Below are 25,954 nucleotides of genomic sequence, written 5' to 3' on the forward strand. Positions count from 1 at the left end.
TTATATCAGAACCACATTCGTTTGGTAATTAATAGAGGTTGCCTTTGCATTATAAATTTACGTCCTATTTCTTTAACTCCTATCTGCAGTAGTCTCTTGGCCCTTCTTTTCTTCGATATCAAGTTTCATGGCTTGCTTTCCGCAAGTACCACGTTCGTGATACAAACGAAAGTGAGACTCATTAGAGTCAGATCATCCCAAGTCCTGGTGTCCCTGGATTATCTAACAACTAGCCGGCGAGATGCTAGTCGTCGAACATGCAAGCGAGGATATGTTGCAAGCGAGGATATGCCGAAAGCTGTCTTGTCTTGCATCCCTCGCCGCATTTTGGTATTTAATCTGTTTCTGTTTTTTCTTTTCTTTTTTCTTTACCCTTTTTGTCTTTTTGTCTTTTGTCCTGCTCTTTTTGTCAGGCTAACTGTCCGGGTCAACTACATATTTTAGACTCGCAAAAGGAAGAAATGGCTAGGCAAAGAGCCGGTTACCGACACCCTCGGCCCGTCATGCGGTTTTGTCAAGACTGACATGAACACACAGACGCGCACATACAGTATGACCCATAAGGGTACCTGCGCTGGAACATGCTCAGCTGGTTTGGCATTCGACCAGACGAAAAGAAATTCCTGCCATAATTTCGGACATGTTTGACAAAATGCGTGTTGCTACAGATTTGGGCCTAGCGCTGAGCTTCTATGAGACATTGTGATCGTTAATCGGACTGACGATCAACAAGAACCTTGGCTTCCTTTTGAGCCAAGTTCCTTGGTTACTGCCTCAAATGGAAAGAGAGTTTTCAGTCTGTCTGCAACTTAGCGCGGTTTAGATTTGCCCTAGATCATCGGGTAGGGATGAACATGATGCGCAGAGGAAGGATATCTTTGCTTGGGTCCCATCAAAAAAACACCAACTTGGGATGGCTTTCAAAATTTGTTCCGACGACCTCAGCAGCCGAGGGATATAACATACCACATCATCATGGGAAACCCCTAGTCACCACCAGACTGCAGCTCGCATGCACTAGGGGTTCTGTCTGAAGCCATCCTGTCGCTCCATGTCGACAAAAGAAAACAAGCAAGAAAAGCCATGCTCAACGAGAACTACGACCTCGAGGCGAAGCTGCTCGCACGCAACTGGTCCCTAACGGCAGTGAGCGGATTAGTACTTCTGGGTAGGATATATTCGCGATTATGGAAACAACGGCTGGCACTGTGGTGGGATGACTGGATTATCCTTCTGACGTGGCTGCTACTGCTCATAACGTCCATCTACTCCATCTTCCAGCTGCGCGGCTCCGGGGTGCCCGTATCAGACCTCACAGCACAGGAAAGAACCGACTTCATGTTTTGGACCCAGCTGGTTGCCACAATCGCAGTCATCACCAGTGCTTCGGCCAAGACGGGCTTCTGTGTAACACTCGTCCGCGCCTCCGCACCTCAACTGCTGCAACAGAACCTGAATAGGAGCAGTGACTCCTGGAGCCAGAGCAGCGCCGAGACCGCGCGGCCGCAACGGAGATGGAGGGATACCGTTGGAAACTGGCAGTGGGGGATGGACTGGCCAACGGGAGGGAGCAGCCAAAAAGAAAACAAGAATAAGGAAAACAAGGAATCAAATTCCAAGTGGAGAAATAGTTCCGGGAACTGGCAGTGGCCTAAGAAAGCCAAGTCTCGAAATCAACAACCGACGTCCGAATCTGCCACCCCTGAGGAGTCTACAACAAGCTGGCGAGACTCTGCCGGAAACTGGCAGTGGGGATTGAGCATAAAGGGACAGACACGCCATAAATGGCTCCGGTGGACATCATGGATCATTCTGGTCGCCGTAAACATCGTCTCACTACTCGCTGGCGTCTTGATATGGACGCGCTGCGATCCCATCACCAAGACGTACCGACCAGATGTCCCTGGACAGTGCTTCAGTAACACCACTACCTCGGCAATCTTCACCACCAATAACGCCTTCTCGGGGGCTATGGATCTTATCCTTAGCATGCTGCCCTTTCTGATAATTTGGGGAAAAGGCCTAACTCGAGGACAGAAGCTAGGAGTGTTTTTTTGTGTTCTGCTGGGAAGCCTGTATGGAAACCCCCTCCCCCTCCGGTTCTCAAGTCGAGAAGGAAAAAAAAAGAAAAAAAAAACAGCTTTCCATTTCTAGCCCCTTGCTCAAGCTTTGTTCTCAAAGAAAATTGCCTGGCTGATTTCGCTTGAAATGGTTTCTTAGTACTGCAGCTGCTGCCTTTGTCAAAGCTGCCCAAACACAACTCAACATGGACGGCGACCCAACCAGTAAGTCCTTTGTTTTTCTGTCGCACTTTTCTCCCATAGACGCCCTGTAAATCTTTGTTCATCAACAATTGACTGACGAAATGGTCACAACTCCCCCAAAAAAAACATCTAGTAACTGGAACGAGCTATCTGGTTTGGGGCACCGTCGAATCGCACGTCCTCGTGATCGCTGCTTCGCTCCCTTCTCTGGGCTATTTCATCTGGCCACCACGCGACGACGACCGCACCATCGCGCCATCGGCGCAGACTTGGCGCATCCCGACGCCCGAGGGGCTGCGTGAAGCCATGGATCGACCTGTGACCACAGCTGACCTGCAGTCGACAAGTCAACCAATGATTCGCTGGGACTTGGACAAGGGAAACATGATGCCTACCTACCCTAAGGTCGTGGCGGCGGATGTGAAGCAAACTGGGGAGGCTCCGTTACCTCCCACCAGTATAATGGCGAGACCCAGGCCGAAGTCATCCAACGCCATGCTACGACCCCCGCCGGTGCCTGTCAAAGATGCGCGGAGGGATCAAAGGTCAAAATCGATGATTTCGGGGAGTTCGGCCAACGCCATGTTCATCTGAATTTTTATATGTGCTGCGTTTGGGTTTCTGGATATTTTAGTCTTTTTGTTTATTATTATTTCTTCTACCAGAGACATGTGGTTTTGTTCTTGTTTCAGCGGAAATGTGTCTTGGGAATATTGGCATAATCGGGTGCTTGGTTGGAAAGGTACTTCGGTACCTAAGAACCTACCTAGCTACCTGAAGTGGCAAGCAGTTCAGCGGCCCGCCTGGGGATACTTGGAAGTCCGCGACTATCGAGTGAAATTATAAGCGGCATAGAGGCATTTTTCTGCTTTCTTCTTTTGGTAAATAACAAGGTTACTTGTCATCGCAGTAAAAATTCAAAGTTAATCATCAGTGTGATGAAAGCGGTACCTGATCAAATTCTGAGTTGTGTTTGAACGACGAGTAAGTACCTTGGTCAGGGCAAGTGCTGCATCAAACCCATCCGATGTCATACATTTGGGACGGGCACCACCTACCTGTTTTTGTTAGTGGCTGCCATTCGTAAAAAGCCCCCACAAAGGGAGCCGCGATTCCTAAAAGAAATCGGGCTTGGCTCCCGCACAAAAGCGGACCTCATCGGCAATCTCCCTCGACTACCACCTCTGACGTCACTGGGTCTAGATATCTAGGTACCTCAGGTACCTACCTAGTCAAGGTAGGTAGGTAAGCTAAGGTACACCAAGGTCCATCTTGATTGGTGCGCATGATACAAAAAAATCTGTCCAATGCCTGCCCGTCAACTCGGTCTCGGGTCGTTACTCCTTTTCGGTGTGCCATAGGTGACTGTCGCCCAACTAAGCCCCCTAACACCCCAGCGCACATAGCGACTCGTGCTGTTCCCCACTCTAGCTTTCCTGCCCCGCAATAACCCGCAACATGGCGTCTCTCCATGGGGTTTACAGTGGGGGTGAGCTATTGGCATCAAGGAGTTTCTTCGGCCTGATTGAGTGATGTAATATGTCTCTGCCCAACATCTACCAGCATCGAATCAGCTTGATTCGCTCCGATGTCGCGCTCCCCGCTATATACCCCGATCTCCGTGTCTTGAAAATATGGAGTCATCCGTGAGGAGAATCAGGCGCCGTCGGACAGGCAGGTCAGTGATCGCCGAGACGGAGGCTGCCGAGAAGGCCATCCAAGGAAAAAAGAAAAAAAAAGAAAAGAAAAAGTTTATATTGACTTGGCTTTCCATCTTACATGCCCACCGAGGTTCAGGAAACAACATCTCCAGAATCACACCAAAACGCACCACCAGTAACAAGCAACAGCCATGGCAGGCCTAACAAGGCTCAGCGGGTTGAATGTCGCCAACTTTTTGGAAAAACGCAAGCTTCTCATGGCTGTTAACTCCATGGCTGCATTGTCAATCTTCTTCTTTGGATATGACCAGGGTATCATGTGAGTTTTGCTCTTGATATTCGCTGCTGTCTTTAAAGATTAAACCAAAGCTGACTTTGGGGGTTTTTCTCAGGGGTGGAATAAGTAAGTAAAAAAAAGGCTCAACTATTGCAGTTTACTTTTCTCTTTCAGATTGTATAGCACCAAATGTCATGTTTTCGTGTTTTCTTCTTCTATGCCGCGAACCGCAGAGTGCTGACTCGAGGCTCGGGGCTTCTACAGACAATGCCAAGCACTACATAGACCTTATGGGCTTCGGCTATGTTGACCCTGTCACCAAGGAACCTGTTATAACAGACAGCTTGCTTCAGGGTGGCATAGTATCGGTATACTATCTGGGTACACTATGCGGATGCTTGCTTGGAGGATGGGTTGGTGACAAAGTTGGACGGATCAAAACCATTGCCCTTGGCGCCGTCTGGGCTATCTTCGGCGCATGCTTGCAAACCTCAGCCATGAATGCCACTTGGATGATTTGCTGTATGTTTTACTGCTGTCGTTCTTTGAGTATTTTTCCTCATCCCGCCTTCTTGTCAAACATGGAATCTGACCCGTGCCTCCTGAATATGTTACCAGCTCGCTTCATTAACGGCATCGGCACTGGCATACTCAACGCAATTGTCCCCGTCTGGGCCACCGAGACGGCCGAGCACACCTCTCGCGGACAGTTCATCGCCATAGAATTCACACTCAACATCTTTGGTGTTGTTGTCGCCTATTGGCTCAGCTTTGGTCTTTCCTTCATTGACAACGGCGAATCGGCGATTCGATGGCGCTTTCCTATTGCATTCCAAATTATCCCGCTGTTGGTTCTGCTATCGGCAATATGGTTCTTTCCGGAATCGCCTCGCTGGCTCGCCAAGGTCGACCGCAACGATGAGGCACTTTTCATCCTTCAGAGGCTACGCGGCACCGAGGATGAACGCGCCCAGGCCGAATACCACGACATCAAGAACGTGGTAGCACTCGAGGCGCGCGAGTCGAGTCAAAACTCGTACCTCCACATGCTGTTCGGTATCGGCTCCGGTGAGCTGCACACCGGTAGGCGTGTGCAGCTCGTAATATGGCTGCAGATTATGCAGGAATGGGTGGGAATCGCGGGTGTAACGGTTTATGCCCCGACAATCTTCCGCATTGCCGGCTTCGATACAGAAAAGTCGCAGTGGATCAGCGGGCTCAACAACATATTCTACATGTTTGCAACCCTTGTCTGTGTCTTCACGCTCGACAAGATTGGCCGCCGGTGGACTCTGTATTGGGGTGCCGTTGGTCAGGGCATCTCTATGTTCCTGGCTGCCGCCTTCTCAAGGCTCGGAATCGATGCGAGGGCTGCCGGCAACAGCGGTCAAGCGGACTCGTACGGAGCGGCAGCGGCTTCTTTTGTGTTTATATTCACAAGTGTAAGTTGAAGGAGATGTGCATTGTGAAGCTGCCAACAAGCTCACCATGCTTTTTGTGAACATGTTTGCTAACGCGAAAAAAAACATTAACAGGTATTTGGTGCCACATGGTATATAGCAACCCTAAAGCCCTTTGATGTTAGGCTGATCGGATGGCCTTGACAGAAAAAACTCGTAGTGCTCTCTGCTGACTCAATTCAGGCTCACCGTACCCTGGCTATACCCTGCAGAAATATTTCCTCTCCAAGTTCGAGCAAAAGGCAACGCCTGGGGTGTCGTTGGATGGTCAATTGGTAACGTAAGTGACACGAAGCGTTTGTGACGAAACTTGACCGAAGCCACACGCAAGACTGCTAATTTTTACACCGTGAGCTACGCGTATGTTTAGGGATGGCTTACACTGCTGTGTCCAGTCATGTTCAAGGCCATTGGTGAGAACACACTGCATATTTTCGGCGCCTGCAACGTGTTGGCGATCCCAATTGTATGGGCCTTGTATCCAGAGAGCAATCAGCGCACACTCGAGGAGATGGATCTGCTGTTCGCTGCGCCCACGCCCTGGGTCTGGGATGCCGAGCAGACATTTGCAAGACTGCAGGCTGAGAGGCCCGAGCTGGTAGCAGCTGCGAAGCATAACCAGAAGATTGTTCATGTGGAGGGAGTAGTTGGCGATCGATCCTCATCGACGGAGCCGGTCGCCGGCCCATCCGGCGCACATTCAGGGGTTTAGGATCTTTGGCAAGTGGCTGTGGGATTTGTGCGAAGACCTAGCTTCAGCGAAGACCACTAGGAAAGCGAGCCTGTCGAGCTGTCAGTGCTTTGGCAGGGCTTCAAAGAAAATAAAAAAACCGGTTGGCCAAGGATGCGGGACCAGAAGGTTTGTCAAATTTTGTTTGTGACAGCCAAGATCCATAACCATCACAGCCTTACCGTAAAACCGAAGAATAGGTGACAGTCGCTCTTGGTGAGAAGCCGATCACGTATAGTTTTTAAGAATACATGGAGGGTTGTTGGAGCGATCAAAGTAAAAAAAAAAAAAAATAAAAAAAAAAAAAAAAAAAAAAAAAAAAAAATAAAAAAAGAACGCAAGGATGCAAGGATGCAATGCTCCAGAAACACACTTAGGGGCAGGAAAAGACTAAACTCGAACTGAAGAACACGGCTCTTGCAGATTATCTATCACCAGCCTCACCGCATACGGCCCAGGTGTAAGCAGGGTGATAGTAAGGGAATCTGTAATGGCAGACCAACATCTATCCTACGAAAAAATTTAAATATAGCCCGAAGAAGGACTCTCAAAGTCTCAATATTTTACCTCTGTTCCCTTATCACTCGTCTGCCCATCTGATTCATTGGTATATTTTATCTGTTTGGCATCTCTCTTTCTGCTACAGGACCATATACACCCCAACAAGATACCATCAATCGCTGTGAGCAACATTTTCTGCTTGGAAATTTTGAAGACTAGCCTCGCTTTCCAAAAGAATCTTCACCATCCAAGTTACATTCCGTATTTTCCTGTCAAAATGCGTTTCCAGACCAACTTTGCCCTCACCGCCCTTGCCGGCCTGACCGCCGCCTCGGCCGTACAGCCGCGCCAGGACATCGGCGCTGATGATGCCGAGTTAACTAGAAGGTGCAAGTAGGCTGCCGACACCTTGGACAAGATCTTCAAGGCGGACGTTTGCGAGCTGATCAAGCCCGAGAAAGAACTGAACCTCAAGACGCCCGAGGAGGAGGTGGCCACATACAACAAAGATCTCGAGATGTGAGCCTTACAGAGCGATGAGAACATGGAGACGCTCAAGGTAGCCACTGTCTGCCTCGTCAGTGCCCTGGCCGTGCTCGGCGCCGCCGGCGAGGTCCTCAAGCAGGAGGGCAGGGATGTTGAGAAGGCTCTCGGGGATTTGCTCAAGGAGAAGGCCAAGAAGTGCAACGGCAGCCCGTCGGCAAGTGGCACTCCTCCATCGCCGGGGTGGTTTTTGTGTTGTGAATATGCAGACAAGACTAGCCTAGACTAGTACGGTAGTACCTAACCCTTACACGTATTTGTGTTGGGAAAGAACCAAAGCAGAAAAAGACACAGGACAGGATAACCGACAGAGGTCGGTGCTTGACTGGTGGTAAATCTAGATAATAACCTTAATGCTATATGTTTGAGCATGAAAAAAAGTTAGTGTCGCCCCAGAATACGTTGCAGAATCATGTCTTCTGCATTTTGTATGTTATCTAATCTTGAATGAACGCTCAGCTGGCATACTAGACTTTGCCCGTGAGTAAGTAGTGAAACAGAAAAAAAAAAGAAAAAACTTTTCTTGCGTGTTGGTTGGCTACTTATTTGACCTTATTCATAAAATTACGGTCGGGGTCATCCTCGGTAGCCTGTAGATTCTGTCGTGAATAATTGCCATCCCGGCTCAGCGAGAACGGAATGCACAAGGTAGACAAGTACTTACTTGCCACCTATAGCGAAGGCCAAAATATCATCCACCAACTTTTAAAACAATTAACCCAACAACAGCTTTTGACGCATTCGATCGGTTTTATCAGAGTAAAAAACTAATCACCTTTCAGTTTTGTTTTGTCTGGTATTTTATTTTGTTCCCCAATCGGCATCAATTCCTGCTGTGTTTCTCCTCTCAGTCCTCCATATCACCCTGCAGTCAGATCGACACCCGATTGCATCATGATACAAAAAATGCAGACAGAAATCGTCCACTTTGATTTTCTAGTTGTAGGGGCTGGACCAGCCGGAGCGGCGCTCGGCTGCTTCCTTGGCCAAAATGGTAACCATCACATTCCCTGCCCCCATGTCGCACGATCATCGAGACGGCCACCCTGTTGACATCAAGGCTTTCCACGTGATAGGTGTCAAGGCCCTCGTTATTTCGAGCTCACCAGGCACGGCAGATGGCCCTCGAGCCCACATAGTCAACCCATTTGCCCTTGGTCAGTACAGCTCAAGCTCAAGCTCACCAGCGCACCTCTGGTATCCCGCGCGTCTTCTAACCCTTTGGTCACATTTTGGGCAGAATGCCTACGAGATCTCGGGCTGGAGCAAGACGCCATCGGTCATGGAGTCCGTGGAAAGGCAATGTCGTCTATGCGCTGGTGTCGCACCATGACCGGCGAGGAGTACGGCAAAGTCCATGCCTGGGGCGAATCTCCCAAGACTGCCGTGAGCTTCCCCTCTTTTCATGCAATATCAACAATCGCTCTTGGTTGAGTGCCGCCCATGGCAAGCTGACGAATATGCGGCCTCCGCCAACAGCACGACGTTCGAATTGCTTCTCCCTGCGACTTCCTTGACTTGCCACAATACTGGATGGAGCCGCTGCTTGTCCGCTACGCAACCCACCATGGAGTCGAGATGCGGTTCAAGACGGAGCTCGTCAGCTTTGAGCGCGAGAAGAACTCGGGGGCCATAATTTGCACGCTCAAGGACCTCACGACGCAACATACGTACCTCGTGCAGACCGGATACTTATTCGGGGCCGATGGAGCCCGTAGCATCGTGGCGCAGTCGCCCGTGGCCAATTTCTCGTTCGACAGCAAACCCTCCAAGGGCGTTGCATGCAACATCCTGCTCAAGGCCGACCTGTCGCACGTCATGAACGCAGCCGAGCGCTTCGGTGGGTTGAACTGGCTCATGCAGCCTGATCTCAAGGCGCGTTTCGGCATCGCCCCGGCGCTTCGCATGGTCCGGCCTTGGCACACATGGCTCATGGTTGCCTTCGCCCCTGGTGAGAAGAAGGACCCATTCCAGGATTTGACCCCAACCAGCCCTCACCTGCTCGAGTTTTTGCGTCTGAGCATTGGAGACCCGCATGTCGACATCGAGGTGCTCAAAGTGGACCCCTGGATGATGCGTGAGTCGGTTGCCGTCGACTTTAGTTGTGGGAGCAAGAAGCAAGACGTCGACAACGACGAGGGCAAGGACAACTGCCATGACATTTTCATACTGGGCGACGCGGCCCACCGACACCCGCCATCGTACGGGCTGGGAAGCAACACAGGCATCCAGGACGCCTACAACCTGGGTTGGAAAGCCGCGTTCGTGGGCCGGGGCCTGGCTGGCCCGTCTCTCCTCAAGAGCTACAGTGAGGAGCGGCAGCCGGTCGGTGCAGACCTTGTCCGTATCTCAAACGAGGGCATGGTCTCGCACTTTGCCGTGTGGCAGCAGCTGGGCATGATGGCACCGACAGCTGAGGACGGGTTGCGGCAGGTCCAGGAGCTGAGTGAGTCGAGCGCGGCGGGTGCGGAGCGCAGAGCGAAGCTCCATGAGGCGCTTGAAAACATGCGTAGCGAGTGCGAGAGCTTGGGGCTGAACATGAACCAGTGGTACCAGTCCGGGGCTGTCTATCTAGATGACGAGACAGAGGCACGGCCCGAGCTCAAGGGAGACCCGGTGGTCGACATTCAAATAAGCACCTACCCGGGCAGCAGGCTCCCGCACGCCTGGCTCAAAGTACCGAAACGCGGCAACGAGCTATCGACCCAAGACCTCGCGGGCGGCGGGTCGTTTTGTCTGCTGACCGGACACGGCGGGGAGGGCTGGCGCGAAGCGGCAGATGCAATCGCCAAGGAGACCGGAATTCCCATCAAGACAGTTGCCATTGGATTCGGGCTAGATTATCACGACGTTAATCGTGAATGGGCTGCACGGCGCGAGGTCAGGGAGGACGGTTGCGTGCTTGTGAGACCAGACCGTTTCGTGGCGTGGAGGGCCGCTGGAGCAGTCGACGATTGCAAGGCTAAGCTTGGCGATGTCCTGCACCGGATCCTATCAAGAAACGAGCTATAAAGACGAGGAGATAATGCGTGTGTGGGGAGCCCAAGGGAGCCGTGGAAACCATGCCTTTGTTCAACCGGGTGCCACTGTAGGTAGATAGGAGATGCAGACACGCCTTGACACATAAGTTCTGTCCTTTCCCGAGTCAAATGCTATCATGAATGCTAGTCAACAAATCTACTACCTAGACAGACTAGTAGAAATAAATTAGTTTATTTTCTAGCCCACCTTGGGCATGTGCCCTAGATACGTATGTATTCAACTGTTTACGCGATTGGAACCTTTCCATATAATGGGCATTTGGGAATTTAACACTCCGATAAAATGTTTGCACCGTTTTACACCATGGCACGTGTAATGGGGTGATACGATTATATGGAACGCGGATTGTGTAGCCCTTGGGCTGGAGGGGGTAATACAGGTTAAAACAAAAGAAAATACGCATTCATAACACAGGAATATACGGGGTTTTAGGTTAATTTCCAAAATAATACCTGATTTATAAATAATACAGGATCGGCATAACGCCCGGATTAGGGCGAGATTTATATTAATTTGGGCCGATTTTTCTTTTTTTGGTATTTTTTGTCTGAGGGAATTGATTGTACAGGCAATTATAAAAATCACTCAAAAGTTTAATATATTTCGCATTAAAATCCTTTTTTTCGGCTCGATAAATTTGGTGCATTATTTTCATCAATATAATGCGGCTATGTTCGGAAAAGGCGTTACAAAGTCAGATATATTGGCGAGGGGGTGAGCCAGTTATTCCTTTGCACAAATAATGCTTTCGTGGGAGATTCAGTTTGAGCATTGAAATTATAGAATAACCTGGATAAATAGAGATTCGCCCGAAAGTTAATTCTAACGCCTTAAAAAGAAAACAAAAGAATTTTGTTTGTTCATGGGGAGACATGCGAGTGGATAGATCACGTGTGGACCAACGTGACCTCAGAACACGTAGCAGAGATTTATTAAAATCTCTGCAGGATTGTAAATCATTACAGTTAAATAATTATCATGTATAAAAATACAGTTATTTTATTATATTGTTTTTACCGATCGCAGCAATCACTCTATTCCTATCAACAAATTCCACTGTTTTTAAAGGAGATTTACGGTACGAACCCATATAATAAATAATATTTGTACATTATTTCTTGACGCAAACGACGTTGTCCCTCCTCGCTTTATAATCCGTGCTTGATTATGCGCCGAGAAATATATTAAAATCAGACAGGTTAATCCTACTCTATTTTTTCTATTCGTGTGTCCGCCAAATATTTTAACAGTCGACTACGCTGAGCTGACGTTAGCTGCTAAAATGATTAATACATAAAAAGTTGGAAAAGATTAATTTATTTTGCACGGCGTGATAAATAATAAACCTTTAATGCAACTACACCGCGTGAGTTTTCATAACAAGTTACAAATATATACGCATCAACTACATTACCGAAGGTTAATTTAGCACCATAAACACCGGAGTTATCATATTAGTAGCAACAATATGAACCAATATATAAAGGTGCGCTGATAAATTTTGATAAAACATTAACGTAACGTCATTCTTCTTAATTATCCACCATATGACAGATTAACAAACAGCTTTGTTTAACCTGCCTTTTATATTGATGTTGCCCATATTTCAAATTCCCCTACCCTACTCCTATTCCGAATTTCACATATAAATTTGATCGCTATGCAGAAATTTTCGTCATTGATTCTCATTGCCTTTGCTCCCCTGTTGGCCTTTGCTAATTCGCATCTTCAAACTCCTCTATATACCCGAAACATCGAATCGGAGGATGTAGCCCTTCCTGGAGGCAAGCCGTTTGTAGGAAAACGTGCTATTTTCGAGCATTGCAAGCCTTTGCAAATAGCAAATATTGAAAAGGCCTTGGCAGAGTAAGTGATATTATAAAATTGCAAAAAAAAAAAAAAAAAAAAAAAAAAAAAAAAAAAAAAAAAAACGGTATTTAACAATTCTAATATTTAGGGCCCATGATCTCGCGATGATTGGTCATGAAAACGCTCGAAAAGGAAATCGGCTTGTTAAGGGTTGGTTTCACAGCGACGATGACAAAACAATTGCAACCATTCGCAAAGTTTACTCTAAAATTATGGACGCAACTGCGGTTAATAATCAGTTCAAAGCTACTATTAGTTGCATTGATAGCGCTCAACTATGTCTTTCTCTGGAAGATGTTCCAAAAGTGGAAAAGGCGGGAGGAGGCGTGGTGAATGCTTATGTTTACTACGAAAAGATTCATTTATGTCCCCACTGGTTCCAAAATCCGTTAAGCGGTAATTGGGTTTGGGCCGGTTATCAAGGCGTTTGTTTGCTGCATGAATATACGCATCTTCAACAAAGTAAGTTTGCCCATATAAGATAACGTTGAAATTTGATCCAAAGTAAACTAATACAATAAATAATTAAAACAGTTAAAAAAACTTTGGATTTCGATACTTATGGGTTCGACGGACTCACAAAGTAAAATTCACTTTTTTTTTTTTTTAAAAAAAAAAAAAAAAACATCTATAACGAATTTCACTAATGTTTTTTTTTTTTATAGATTAAATAATAAGCAGAGTTTAAGCCACGCCGAGACCTACTGTTTATTTGCGCAATCACATAAGTACCCCTAAAAATAAGGTTGGTCTAAAACAAACAAGTCTCGGCTGGCAATATAATGTTCAAAGCCTTTGGGGGTCTAGTTATCATAGCCAAAGTACATATGGCACGAAAGCTAGTTTATTAGCACGTATCGACGAAGGTTTTACTAAAAGGAGGAAAGGAAATAAACAAAATTGCCAAGTTTGACCCGACGTTGTATGTGACCGGAGTTTACGAGATATGCGACGCGATGCACCTGCGCGCGTTGGACAACGTAACAGAGACTAAAGATTCTGCGTACAAATATTTAATTTACCTTCAAATTTACCTGAGAGTCCCGAGGATTGCTCGCGGGTAAGCGAACCGATCAAGCCACTAGCGATCAGCTTGTCGATGATGGTAAGTCCCCAATCGCAATCCACAATATAGCTGAGGGAAAGGGGCGGCATGACGATCTCCCGAAGCATGAGCCATTGCGCCGCCAGGGCATAAAGCTGTGGGTTGATGACGGCGTAGACGGCGCGGGAAGTTTGCGCGATCAAGTTGAGATTCTGCCAGGCGTTTGATCACCAGAGCTGCGGGCTGGTTACCTTGCGTTGCCGTCGGGACCGTTTCTTCTGGCGTTCAGGTCGGGAATTCCTTGCATCGTGTTTCTTTTGCGCACGGTACAAATTGGGGACCAGGTATTGGCAGACAACGATCTGGATGAGCTCAGGAAGAAGAGAATTTAGAGATGGTGGTATGATAAAGATTGTGAAAAGATGATTCGAGTGATGCGTATGTTAGGTAAGGTTGGTAGGTAGCGAAGTTGGAGAGCGGTTGGGTTTTAATTATTAGGTTGGGGTCGCAGAACCGGCGGGATAGCTGCCCGTGATCTAGTGTAGATAGTTCAGAACTAATGGTGGTGGGCTTGGATTGTTAAATTCCTTAAACTCCGAATTTCCCGACTGACGGAGTTAACTGGTGTTATGATGAATCATGATGAGCCCTACGCCTTGGCGAGATGGTGATCGAATTTAAAGCTTCTCGATCGATCGGGGTTGGGCCAGGATCTCCTTACTTTGTGCTTCTAGCGAGGGGGCATATAAAAAAAAAAAGCGAGTTATCCCAATCGCACAAAATTCACGACCCCGGTTGCGATGCGAAATGCGATGCAAATGTCAGAAAGTAAGCCGGCATGATAGATATCTCATCGCCGTCGCCTTTTAGTTCGCCATTCGGCTCTATGCAGCAAGATGGGTGACATTGTTACACAAAAAAAAAAAAAAAAACCCCTTCTACATATTATTACCATGGTAGATATTTGATTTGTTCAGATTGTGCCATTGATGTAGAAAGCCGATGCATTCGCACTTGTTCAAGACCGTACCCCGACTTTTACGGCACAGTTGTTTGACGACTTCCGAGATTGTCCACACACAATGATGCTTATTGATCCTTCGACTCGCGTTTCGTTGTTTTATCGCGATTGGCATGGTCACATCCAGCCTGTAAGTCCGTCAGCAATATCGCACCAGTAGAACAAGCGGCGATAGAATTTAGTCCAGCGGATTGAAATTCCCCGAACAGACCATAATTCTCGGCCGAACCGTTCAGTCATCTTGCCAAAACCCCCACTTACACTGCTTGTCGGTCGCACCCCTAAGAAAGTCACCAGAATATATTTAAGTATATATATTGTCCCAAACAACCTTGATATCCTCTACTTTCTTATTCGATCATTCGAAAATCATATTTCATCTCATCTTCGCTCAGCAGAGTTTTACATTATTCCGAATAACCACCCACTCAACCTTGCGGACGGTCCCGAAACTGCAACCTTACTCAGGTACCTTTAGCTTAGTAGTATCCCTACTAGACCTCAGTCACCCAAAAAAAAAAAAAAAAAAAAAAAAAAAAAAAGAAAACTTTTCCCCTCCCTTACAGCACAAAAAACCAACATGGCGCCCCTCAAAGTCCTGGTCATAGGCGCCGGTGTTGGCGGCATCGGCGTGGCATTCTGGCTCGGAAAAGCGGGCCACGACGTGACGGTCATCGAGCGCGCTCCTAAACTCCGCTCCGATGGCCAGCAGATCGATCTTAGAGGCCAGGGCCTGACAGTCACGCGCCGCATGGGCCTCATCGACGCCGTCCGCAGCAAGCGCGTTGACGAGCAAGGCGTTATGTTTGTCGACAGCAAAGGTACCAACAAAGCCTTCTTTGCCATAAACGACACCGGAGAGGGAGCGCAAGGCTTCACCTCCGAGTACGAGATCATGCGCGGAGATCTGATTCGTGTCCTCTACGACGCCTCCCTCAAGAGCGGCAATGCCAAATATGTCTTTGGCACCACCGCCACCTCCTTCTCCCAGAACGACTCGGACGCCAAGAGCGACGATGGCGGCAAGGTCCGCGTCACCTTTAGTGACGGCCGCGAGGAGGAGTACGACCTCGTCGTCGGTGCAGATGGCCAAGGCTCCCGCACGCGCCGTCAGCTCCTCGGCCTTACCCAAGGCCAGCGTGATCCGACGTTAAAGTTCCTCGGCGTGTACGCAGGATTCTACTCCCTTCCGCACGAAGGCACCCGCCCAAACGTCGCTACCGCCTACCACGCTCCCGGCGGCCGGCTGACATTGACGCGCGTCGACAACCCCAAGACCTTTCAAGTCTACCACATGATCAGAGGCGACCACCCGCTCGGCCGCGACTTCGGAATCGCCCTTGCCAAACGCGACGTAGTGGCACAAAAGCAGATCTTGGCCGAGGCCTTCCAGGATGCTGGCTGGGAGAGTAAACAGCTAGTCCACGGTCTGCTCCATGACAAGCAAGCCGATGATTTCTATGCCACCGATGTCGCCAGTGTCGTCAGCCCCCTGTGGAGCAAGGGCCGCATCGTTCTATTGGGTGACGCCGGCTACAGCTCCGCCACCTTTTCCGGCTTCGGAACCTCCATGGCCCTTATCGGCGCGTATGTGCTCGCCGGCGAGATCGTCAAGAACACGACCTTCGACAAGGATCAGCCGAGAAAGTCGCTGGCCGATGGCAAAGTTCACGTCCTAAAGGCGCTGCGTGGGTACGATGACGTCCTCCGGCCGTTCGCCTCGAAACTGCAGGACGCCGTCCCCAGCTGGATCTGGTCGTTTGCGATTCCACACTCGGCTTGGGGGGTTTGGCTGCTGAGGTTTATCTGCACCGTGGTGACCTTGTTCAGGATCGATAAACTCGCACAACGTTTCGGCTCGGACGACAAAGAAGACTGGACTGTTCCCGACTACCCCGAAGTGGATGCCTTGGTGAAGTCGTCATAACTCATCCTTGATTTTCTCGTTCCTGGCTTTAGCGTTTCATTGTTTCTATGACACAAGTTCTGCTTGGTGAAAGTTGCGGCGAGTGTTTCCCTTGATTGTGTTTTTCTTTCTCCCATTTTCTTTGGCGACTGATCATGTATGAGAAGTGACCTTAATATGAGATTAAATTCCACTCAATAAAAATATACTACCTTACATATTTGGTGTTTTCTTTCTTTTCTTTTTCTTTTTTTTCTTTTCTTTTCTTTCCAAAATGCCCTTTCGAATATATTGTTCTGTTAGCCAAAATTCTCCCGAGCTATTATTAGGTCCTCTCCTTCTTGGAATAGAATTAATTATGTCCAGACTTTGGGTCAAGCCGTAGCCCTGAATCTTTCCAGTCGCTACATTCCCTCCACCAGACCCCCGTGTCACAATCGTGGCTTATCATAGGCTGGTGCATTCAATGTCGGCCTATCCCTCGTCACCTGCTCCACGGCAGCATTACTGCGAGGCTCCCAGGGAGCACGTCCCTCTGCTCCTGTCCCTGGCGCCCTTCTCGGATTGGGGTTTAAGCTATCGGCTCTCGTGCGCCGCTCTGATCGTCTGGATTTACGAATCAAGATGGCAGCGACAACAATCGCGGCTATGGCCAGCACTACGACGATGCCAACTATCGCTCCAGTCGGGGGTCCGCTAGCGGGAGTCTCTTGGTTCCCGTCTGCCGGGAGAGCTGTAGGGTCGGTGGTGCTGCTTGTCTCCCGGGCTGAGGTGGCAAATGTAGTCGGTGTCGACGAGGGATCGGGGGATGATGTTGGCGCATGTGTTGGTATTATAGACTGTCGAATTGTCGTGGTTATTGTGACTGTCTCGAGCGTCTCAGACGACATTGTGACAGTGGTAATGCTGCCCGATGGTGACTGTGATCCACGACCGGTTTGCGGTGTTTCTTTTTGATGGCGCAACTTTGGACAATTTTTGTTGCCGCCTCAACATCCGGGATTGTGTCTTATTTTCTTGTTCTTGCCCTGTGTCTTGTGGCACTTGTGGTTTTGTTTTCGAAAGGCGGATGTGGTCCTATCAGAATGAGGTCAGCAATGAATGATGCAGGTCACAGACGAGACGATGTGAGAGGAAAGGAGAAAAAAAAGGCAAATCTTGGCCTACATCAATATTTCTCCAGGGACCAGGCCTAAAATTTCGCGTAGACTCATGATGCAAATATGGCCAAACGACAATCGGAGATCCTGTCACGCATATCAATGTTGGCTGGCAGGAACTCTTGGTTTTGTGGGAAACGAAATTTCCCGCCGCTCGTCTTGACAAAAGATTACGCTGAAAATCGATGCCCGCATGTGGTATGGTAGGAGGAGTGAAAAAGAACCCCTGCTGAATTGCAACTACATTTGAAAGCATTATGGTGGAGAAGAGAATCGCATGGTGAAAAACCCGTGAATGATCCAACAACCCCATACAAGGGCCAAACTTTGCCATTACATGATCGCGTAGGCTTGAGACTGACATGAGATGATGTCGACAACAAAACCCTGCCATATTTGTGGGGTTCTTGAGGAGTCCCCTCGTGCAGATCCTTCAATAGGTTTACAAAGTACCAGGACAGTACCCAGCAGAGCCCCTTGAGACCCGCCCCCTTTTTATCTCTTTGGACTTGTAACTTTATCCCATGTTTCTTGTTGATTCAAATCACCATATCACCGTCGGCAGTCTCTTACCGACCCAGTTGCATTGTGCCTTTGAGCCGTCTATCCGAAGGGGCAGAGCTTCTTCATGTCGTGTTATAAGTGGACGACTCGTCTTGACGATGGATATGATTCCACAACCGTGGGCACCTGGGAACCACTTACAAAGCAACCTTGCTTACTCTCGCCTCATCGGTTAGAAAAATGTTTATCAAGGACAGCCACGAACACCTGTTCGTGTTGACCGAACGGCTTCAAATTGAAGTAAATTTTAACTGGAGTCAGACAAAAAAAAAGAAGTATCAATGCGCTGCAAAAAATGAGGCAGGTAAATAATGGGCGAAAAAATAATCAAAAAACAACCAGCTTCAGGACCAGATTCGTAGTGGTAGAATAAGGCAAGCACTGGTGAAATGTGCACCTCTAAGCGAGGGGCTTGAGTGGAGAATAGCGGACGAAGTTCGCGTGAAAAAAAAGTCCGCTTGCGATGCTACCGGTATTGCATGTTTCCACATACAAACATTAAGAAAATACTGAGTCCTGAAACGACAGCATCTTTGGAAGCAAATGTGGGATTAGATGAAGAAAAAGAAGAAGAAAAAAAACACAAACACATGAGATCTTAACATGAATAATCTTTAAGCCATCCACTCATTTGGTTTACAAATTATCATTTCATCATGGCGGCCCTCCAGAGAATCGTCCCAACGATGGCAGGAAGCCTCTGAGAGCTCGTCGGCTGTACAACGAGTTGGGGAATCATATGACCATGATCTGAGCAGTCTCATGCAAATAATCCAATATGTGCTGTGTAATCGGAACTCGGCCCGCAAGAGCCAGACAAGGGTACCTAGTAATGTATAGTAACCGGCTCACCCCCACTCTCAATATAAAGGACACCTCATTACGTGGTATCAGTCGATGGTAACCTGAATGCGGCTCAGAAGTTACTTCTATTATCTTATCTTGACGTACAAAGTATTTCCTCTCTAAGTTGGAGAAAGCCATTGAATATGACCGTAAAACCAACCAATCCTGATGTTCAAAACGAGGCCTTGATGGCTTCGTCTACTTGAGTTTAAAACATTTTCCCTTTGGCTTTCAGTGGCAACCAGAACATGTCCAACCAAAACCGCTCACAAGGGGGCCAATACACTGACGGGGCATGCTTCCGTAGATCGACAATCAATCGTATCATAACCATCGTCGTGAGGCTAAAAGGAGGCAGGTGGCAGGAGCTTCAATGGCACGATTATTTCAATATTTGCTCAAATTGAGAATGTTGGTTTTCGCTTATGCCATGAGTTAGTTGATGAGCGAAGAGTGGCAGAGTGGCGGAGGCGAGGTGGAACTTGGAAGAGGGGGGCCAACAACCTGATGACCTCTGGCCAAGACGGTATTTTCCAAATCGCCTTCTTGGAAGAAGCAGTCTTGTCCAAAAGCTTGGTCTGCATTTTGCGGGGAACCCGGGGCATAAGCTACCGCTGTTCCCCTTTTGGCAAGACGACCATGACAAAAACCAACTTCAATCCAGATATCATTGAAGATCATCATTTCTTTTTTTTTTTTTTTTTTTTTTTTTCAAAAATTCTTGCCATCAGCGGCATCAGATTTCATCCTATGGGCGCTTGGTTATCTCCCAAACAAACCTCGCATTGTCATGACCAAGTAGATAAGGCAGGTAGTTAACTATATTATCGCCTTGTTTGGTCTGCGCTTTCATCTACGTATCCTTCCCGGTGGCTACAATTGACGGTTTCCTGCATGGCTGAAATTAATCTCAGGCACCAACTTTCCTTGGCTGTTATCTTTTCGGATCTCATCTCCCCCTTCGCATTTAACCGCTCCCCCCTCCTGCAACCACGTTACCACCCTCCGCGCCCGTTCGCCGAGCCGCTTAAAGCTCGAGCCACAGCCCTGAAAATGACCCTTTCACGTCATTTAAACATCTTGGCTCGAGGTGAAATGCTCCATTCATCGCATGCCTACTGGCCCTCTTGGTGCGTTTGTCCTCGTTCGGCAGTGCAGGTCGAGTATCTCCGCTGACAAGCCCTTGGCGACCCTTTCTGTAGATGAAATTGATCTCACTGACCCCAGAGTTTGTTTGGATCGACACGGAACGGGCACAAATGGGGAACAAGGACAGATCAAGTTCAACGGTGCATGATGGAGAAACGACCGCAGAACCCCGATAGATCGACAAGCAGCCGACGGATTGCCACAACCTGAGCCGGACATTGTCATACACACGGACAGCAAGACCTGGTCGATAAGGCAAACATGTCCATCTGTCGGCTGCTATACGTGCCTTGCTAAGATCGGCAACACATGCATCCAACCACAGCGCAGCAGAGGAGGGAACCATCCTTGCTGTTTACGTCTAATGGCCCAGCATCGCCTCGAGTATTACAGGACGGATGTCAAGGACAAGACTTCCGCAATAGCTGCCAGAATTAATTACAACCACTCGAGTCGGCCAAAAAGACTGCTGGACTGCCCCAGGGATATAGGGACTGAGCATATTGGGCATTCGGCATCTACTTCTCCGTATGCTTGTCTACTAGACCCATGTCATCACCATCTGGCTTTGGTATAAATAACCACGTCCCATCACATCTCCTCCAAAATGATCTCCTTTGTCTTGTTCCCGTCGACGTGCCACAGCAAACCAAGCTCTGCAGCAGCTTCAGTTCTGTCCGCGTACCTGTCTCTCCTTTTCATCTTTACTCAAGATCCAACATTCCCACGCCCATCATGAAGCGCGCGCTCTGTGCCTCCCTTTCCCTGCTCGCGGCCGCCGTGGCCCAGCAGGTGGGAACTACGGAACAGGAGGTTCACCCCAAGATGACTTGGAAGAAGTGCTCCAGCGGCGGTTCGTGCTCGACCGTAAACGGTGAGGTCGTTATCGACGGCAACTGGAGATGGATCCACAACATTGGTGGCTATGAGAACTGCTACAGTGGTAACAAGTGGACCAACGTGTGCAGCACCAACGCCGACTGCGCCACCAAGTGCGCCATGGAGGGTGCCAAGTACTCGGAGACTTATGGCGTTAGCACGAGCGGTGATGCGCTCACGCTCAAGTTTGTCCAGCAAAACTCGAGCGGTAAGAACGTCGGTTCTAGGATGTACCTGATGAACGGATCCGACAAGTACCAAATGTTCACGCTCAAGAACAACGAGTTTGCCTTTGACGTTGACTTGTCGACGGTCGAGTGCGGCATGAACAGTGCCCTCTACTTTGTTCCGATGAAGGAGGACGGTGTAAGTTGTTGAAAGCCAGATGGAGCATTTTGTTTTTCTTGTTCAGATGAATAAAGTTGCTGACCAGAAGACTCCTGATTTTCTTTTCTAGGGCATGTCCACGGAGCCAAACAACAAGGCCGGAGCCAAGTACGGAACTGGTTACTGTGATGCCCAGTGTGCCCGTGACCTGAAGTTCATCGGCGGCAAGGGTAACATCGAGGGCTGGCAGCCGTCCAGCACCGACAGCAGCGCTGGCATCGGTGCCCAAGGTGCTTGCTGTGCCGAGATCGACATTTGGGAGTCCAACAAGAACGCCTTTGCCTTCACGCCTCACCCTTGCGAGAACAACGAGTACCACGTCTGCACCGAGCCCAACTGCGGTGGCACCTACGCCGATGACCGCTACGGTGGTGGCTGCGACGCCAACGGCTGCGACTACAACCCCTACCGCATGGGCAACCCCGACTTCTACGGCCCCGGCAAGACTATCGACACCAACAGGAAGTTCACCGTCATCTCCCGGTTCGAGAACAACCGCAACTACCAGATCCTCATGCAGGACGGCGTAGCCCACCGCATTCCCGGCCCCAAGTTCGAGGGTCTTGAGGGTGAGACCGGCGAGCTCAACGAGCAGTTCTGCACAGACCAGTTCACTATCTTTGACGAGCGCAACCGCTTCAACGAGGTTGGAGGCTGGTCTCAGCTCAACGCCGCCTACGACATCCCCATGGTTCTGGTCATGTCCATCTGGTCCGACGTAAGTAACAAAAAGGCTGCACTCGCTGAAAAGAAAAGGAGCAAAAACAAAAAGAAGAAAAAGAAAAAAAAAACCATGAACAAGATAGATCGCTGACTCGACTCCCCGACCCCTTGATAGCACTTTGCCAACATGCTCTGGCTCGACTCTACCTACCCGCCTGAGAAGGCAGGCCAGCCCGGCTCTGCCCGTGGACCCTGCCCTGCCGACGGCGGCGACCCCAACGGTGTCGTCAACCAGTACCCCAACGCGTGCGTACTGCCCGTCTTCTACCTGCTTGTAGATTATTTCAGAGTTATCGCTGACACTAAGTACCCGCCTGCAGAAAGGTTATCTGGTCAAACATCCGGTTCGGCCCCATCGGCAGCACCTACCAGGTCGACTAAGCGAATGGCTATGTATTCTGTTTGTTGCCCAAGTCGTCTGCTCCTACCGGCTCCGATACCAACGTCAATCCCAGGCAGCGTTCAAGCCTCTTTGAGGCGACAAACAGGGGCTAGTCACTCAGAAATCATGTGCAAATTAAATCGGTTGGAGGATTGTGTATCTTGGAGGAGCTCTTTTTTGAAGATTGTATATATTCTTTTCATTTTCAACTTCTTTCTTTTGTCGCAGAATAAAAGACAAGTTTTATTTTACATGTGGTTCCTCAGGTTCTCCTAAATGTTGCCAAACTTGGCAATATCTGTTGGGGGAAGCAATGGAGAAACGTGAATGCAATCAAGGCGCTGGATCATAGAAAACGAGGTAAATGGGTGGTGCATGGATCAATTACGCAACCATGGCCATGGTCAGTTTGTGTTCTGCAAGCGAGTCGATAAAGAGGGTGGCTTGGTGGCGTGAACCCGGCCCAGAGTTCTGGGACATACGTATCTTTTGTAATTCCTCAACTCCGAAGATGCAACTCTAAAATTTTCCGGCTCGGGGTTCCAGCGAATCTGCAGTGCATATGAGTGGCGACAACTTTTTTGCAGATGTTCGGAAGCAAAGCGCCCGCAGGTTGGTTGCATTGCATTCGTCGACCCAAGCTTGGCCTGGTCGCAACATCCACCAACCACTTTGGATATATTTAGTGGCTTCGCCGTCTCCGGATAATCTCGGCCGGCGGGACCTTTTTCCTTCCCCTCTTCTTAGCGCTGAATTGGCCTTCGAGTGACAATCCGGGTTGTACACGGAGCCGGAAATCGGCTATTCTTCGCACTTGTTTCCTGATTCGAATTAGTAATGACTTGCTGTACGCATTCAAGCCCACCCGCGATACCACCTTGAACATCAAAGACCAACCTACCTACTGTACAGGGCTGGTTTTAGTGTGATTTTCGGCTCTAACGGTCATCTTTGTGGCCTTGGATGCCGTCCAGCGGCGTGGCCGGGGCCAAACTATATTCACTTTAGCGTAGCGAACTCGGTCTTGACCGCCTAGCAATGCAAGCACTAGTCTAGTCCCGGTACTTTTCAAGCTTAACAGAAATGTAAGTCTATCGCTTGACAAGTTAAACCCCCAAGTAAAGAGCTCCAACAGGTGTCATCACGGCTTTAGCCATGCGGGCACTGCTCTCTCACTGCGGAAATGCGAACCGTCAAGCGCATACTTGTTACAGCCATCTTGACTAGAACTAGAGTCTAGGTGCAGGTGTTCAGCCAAACCATATGCAAGACTGCGCACCTGTTCACTAATAGGAGGCTGGCCTAGATATGCATCTTGCGCCTGTCCAACCGTCATTGCAGCATCGTGTGCTTGCGACGACAAGGGGGTTGAGGTCTTGTGGGTGTCAAGTTGAGAATTTATCTTGATGTACCAAACGATACAAAAAATTCGCAATGCCCAGGATTTTCTTTTTCTTGCCAAGGTTGAGTCCGTGTTGTGAATAATAGTTTGATACTTACCCCCTTAATCGCCATCATGGGTTCAGGATTCTTTGCAAGTACCGATGGGGCATCCCAAACCCTGTTTTTTGTTTCTTGTGTATTACCCATAGTCGTGATACCCGTGGTCGCCGTTCGGGTTTTCACGTCATGCCGAATCCTGCGCTCGTGGAGGCCGGAGGAAAGTGAGTCAGTCTTACATCCAGATCGATGTTATTATCACTCGAAGACTAACGATACTGTAATGGTTGAAGCTCTGATAGTTTTGGCCACTGTAGGTACAATCCAAACGGATACTTGATGCTACCAGAAAATGGGAAAACAAACCTAACAATAATCACTCCGCATAAGATATCCGGCGTAGTACTGTCTATAGCGCTCGCAATTGGTAAGTCTCAAGATTTTCAAACGCTCTGCTAGCCTCCTTCAGTTTTCAGCCATTTGAATTGATAATAACAATTCATACCGAATCGGACAGTTGCGAAACTTGGACTGGGTGCACACATAAACACAATTCCGGGCGACTCTGTCCATAAGATTCTGAAAATTACCCTCTGGCTCACGATCCCCACGTTTAACCTCACAACCGCGCTGGCAAAGTCGTCGATCCTCGTGTACTTACTCAAGTTCACCATGTCCAAGCGCTGTATCGGCTTCATATACGGCACCCTTGTCATAGCGGTGCTTTACAGTTTCATAGGCGCGGTTGCGATAATGACGTGCGCGAACAAGGATGTCAGCTCTCACGATAGGCATGTGGCCAACAGCATCTTCGCCGCCGCAGCATTCTTCAACACGGGTACGGATATGGTTATCCTGCTGCTGCCACTATGGCTGGTCAAACCGTTACAGATGCCTCTCAGGAGGAAGATTGAGGTCGGATTGATCCTCATGGCCGGTGGCTTGTACGTCGTTTGATTTTGATTAATTTCTCCCTCTCGATAGCGCTTGACTACCTGGTCGCCCCTAGCCACACAAGCTGCTCATCGTTTCCGGGCCCATAGTCCCATACAAATCAGATTTCCGTCGCTGACACCGAGTAAACAGTGCCGTCGCCATCAGCATACAGCGCGTCATGGTGGCCCTGTCTCTGCCTACCACCGACGACATAACCTACCAGGGGGGGCTCTCAGCCTTATGGGGCTGCATAGAGATCTGGTCTGGCATATTGTGCGCGTGCCTGCCGACATTGAAGCCGTTCATTGGCTACATCATGGCGCCCAAGAAGTCACCGCCGAGATATTCACCCCCTCCGCCGGAGCAGGGAAGCCTGCACAAGAGTAATAATAGGATGAGCGGGAGGCCACGGTCTTTGGACCCCTGGGCCCTATCGGCCGCTTCGACAAGAACCACCATGATCGCATTGGAGAGACCGGAGCAGGCGTGGGTTGTAGGGGGCTTGCGCAGGGGAATGGGCTCTGCGTGTACTTGTACGGCGGAAAAGGGAGGGAGGCGCCAATTTGAACCACATCAGATGTGCTGAGTTTTAACTGGTGTCAGGCCCTGACCAGGAGATAGCAGACTTTGATTCGGGGTGGCAGGGCCGCAGGAGGTAAACAAGATTATGAAGAAGACAAAAAAAAAAAAAAAGAATACCAAGAAGTCGCTCTAAAGTTACTTGACTTGCATCATGTGTCAGTGACCCATTCCATCAGATGCTAATGTGCAAGAAAGTCCGTGTCAACAATTCCAACATAAAATGGGTGTGTATGACAAAGCTTCAAATGCCGCAAGTCAAAGCCCGGGCAAGGACGTCAAGCTTCTGCAAAGCCAAGCAAGATTGAATCCCCGCACCGGTGTTCGACCCTTACCCACACGACCACTTTTTTACAGACTTGTTAGCGCCGTGCCGTTACCGCTGACGATTTGTACTACAAAATTTCCAGATCCCGGCCTGCGAGTCTGTGACTAAACTTGAACTTTGCCTCTGTGTCAAATCATTCGATATTTGTGGATAAATGAGGAGCCAGCACCGATTTTATCCGAGCAGCACCTGCGCCAGTCTTTGTTGAACAGTGATTTTCGCCGACTAGCCAGCAAAAAACTTTGATGTATTCTTGTTCCAA

At 48.9% G+C, this 25,954-nt stretch overlaps 8 protein-coding genes across 8 annotated transcripts; 7 read left to right on the forward strand and 1 right to left on the reverse strand.

Annotated features, from left to right (window-relative positions):
• Nucleotides 1-1,083: 1,083 nt before the first annotated feature.
• Nucleotides 1,084-2,858, forward strand: PgNI_11133 (uncharacterized protein; the record flags this gene model as incomplete). Its single annotated transcript, XM_031131107.1, has 3 exons — nt 1,084-2,075; nt 2,221-2,285; nt 2,398-2,858. 3 exons carry the CDS (start codon nt 1,084-1,086, stop codon nt 2,856-2,858), a joined length of 1,518 nt encoding a protein of 505 aa, XP_030976802.1.
• A 1,040-nt stretch (nt 2,859-3,898) lies between these two features.
• On the forward strand, nt 3,899-6,512 carry PgNI_11134 (uncharacterized protein; the record flags this gene model as incomplete). Its single annotated transcript, XM_031131108.1, has 7 exons — nt 3,899-3,942; nt 4,134-4,244; nt 4,438-4,724; nt 4,821-5,644; nt 5,738-5,754; nt 5,846-5,942; nt 6,033-6,512. 7 exons carry the CDS (start codon nt 3,899-3,901, stop codon nt 6,372-6,374), a joined length of 1,722 nt encoding a protein of 573 aa, XP_030976828.1. The 3' UTR covers nt 6,375-6,512.
• A 658-nt stretch (nt 6,513-7,170) lies between these two features.
• On the forward strand, nt 7,171-7,416 carry PgNI_11135 (uncharacterized protein; the record flags this gene model as incomplete). Its single annotated transcript, XM_031131109.1, has 2 exons — nt 7,171-7,230; nt 7,291-7,416. The coding sequence occupies 2 exons, from the start codon at nt 7,171-7,173 to the stop codon at nt 7,414-7,416; spliced, it is 186 nt and encodes a 61-aa protein (XP_030976827.1).
• A 21-nt stretch (nt 7,417-7,437) lies between these two features.
• PgNI_11136 (uncharacterized protein) lies at nt 7,438-7,740 on the forward strand (the record flags this gene model as incomplete). The annotated part of the gene is made up of 2 exons (XM_031131110.1): nt 7,438-7,622; nt 7,731-7,740. The coding sequence occupies 2 exons, from the start codon at nt 7,438-7,440 to the stop codon at nt 7,738-7,740; spliced, it is 195 nt and encodes a 64-aa protein (XP_030976719.1).
• A 7,253-nt stretch (nt 7,741-14,993) lies between these two features.
• On the forward strand, nt 14,994-16,340 carry PgNI_11138 (uncharacterized protein; the record flags this gene model as incomplete). The annotated part of the gene is made up of 1 exon (XM_031131111.1): nt 14,994-16,340. One exon carries the CDS (start codon nt 14,994-14,996, stop codon nt 16,338-16,340), a length of 1,347 nt encoding a protein of 448 aa, XP_030976716.1.
• A 410-nt stretch (nt 16,341-16,750) lies between these two features.
• PgNI_11139 (uncharacterized protein) lies at nt 16,751-17,209 on the reverse strand (the record flags this gene model as incomplete). Its single annotated transcript, XM_031131112.1, has 1 exon — nt 16,751-17,209. The coding sequence occupies one exon, from the start codon at nt 17,207-17,209 to the stop codon at nt 16,751-16,753; it is 459 nt and encodes a 152-aa protein (XP_030976715.1).
• Nucleotides 17,210-19,936: 2,727 nt separating this feature from the next.
• PgNI_11140 (uncharacterized protein) lies at nt 19,937-22,849 on the forward strand. Its single transcript, XM_031131113.1, has 5 exons — nt 19,937-20,019; nt 20,092-21,283; nt 21,375-22,022; nt 22,143-22,273; nt 22,348-22,849. The coding sequence occupies exons 2-5, from the start codon at nt 20,588-20,590 to the stop codon at nt 22,406-22,408; spliced, it is 1,536 nt and encodes a 511-aa protein (XP_030976919.1). The 5' UTR covers nt 19,937-20,019; nt 20,092-20,587; the 3' UTR covers nt 22,409-22,849.
• Nucleotides 22,850-24,003: 1,154 nt separating this feature from the next.
• Nucleotides 24,004-25,371, forward strand: PgNI_11141 (uncharacterized protein; the record flags this gene model as incomplete). The annotated part of the gene is made up of 5 exons (XM_031131114.1): nt 24,004-24,073; nt 24,152-24,162; nt 24,240-24,276; nt 24,367-24,793; nt 24,936-25,371. Coding segments are annotated over 5 exons (981 nt in total), but the record flags the coding sequence as incomplete, so codon positions are not given.
• Nucleotides 25,372-25,954: the final 583 nt, after the last annotated feature.

The sequence above is a fragment of the Pyricularia grisea genome, chromosome VI, assembly GCF_004355905.1.
Source record: "Pyricularia grisea strain NI907 chromosome VI, whole genome shotgun sequence".
Classification (NCBI taxonomy): domain Eukaryota; kingdom Fungi; phylum Ascomycota; class Sordariomycetes; order Magnaporthales; family Pyriculariaceae; genus Pyricularia; species Pyricularia grisea.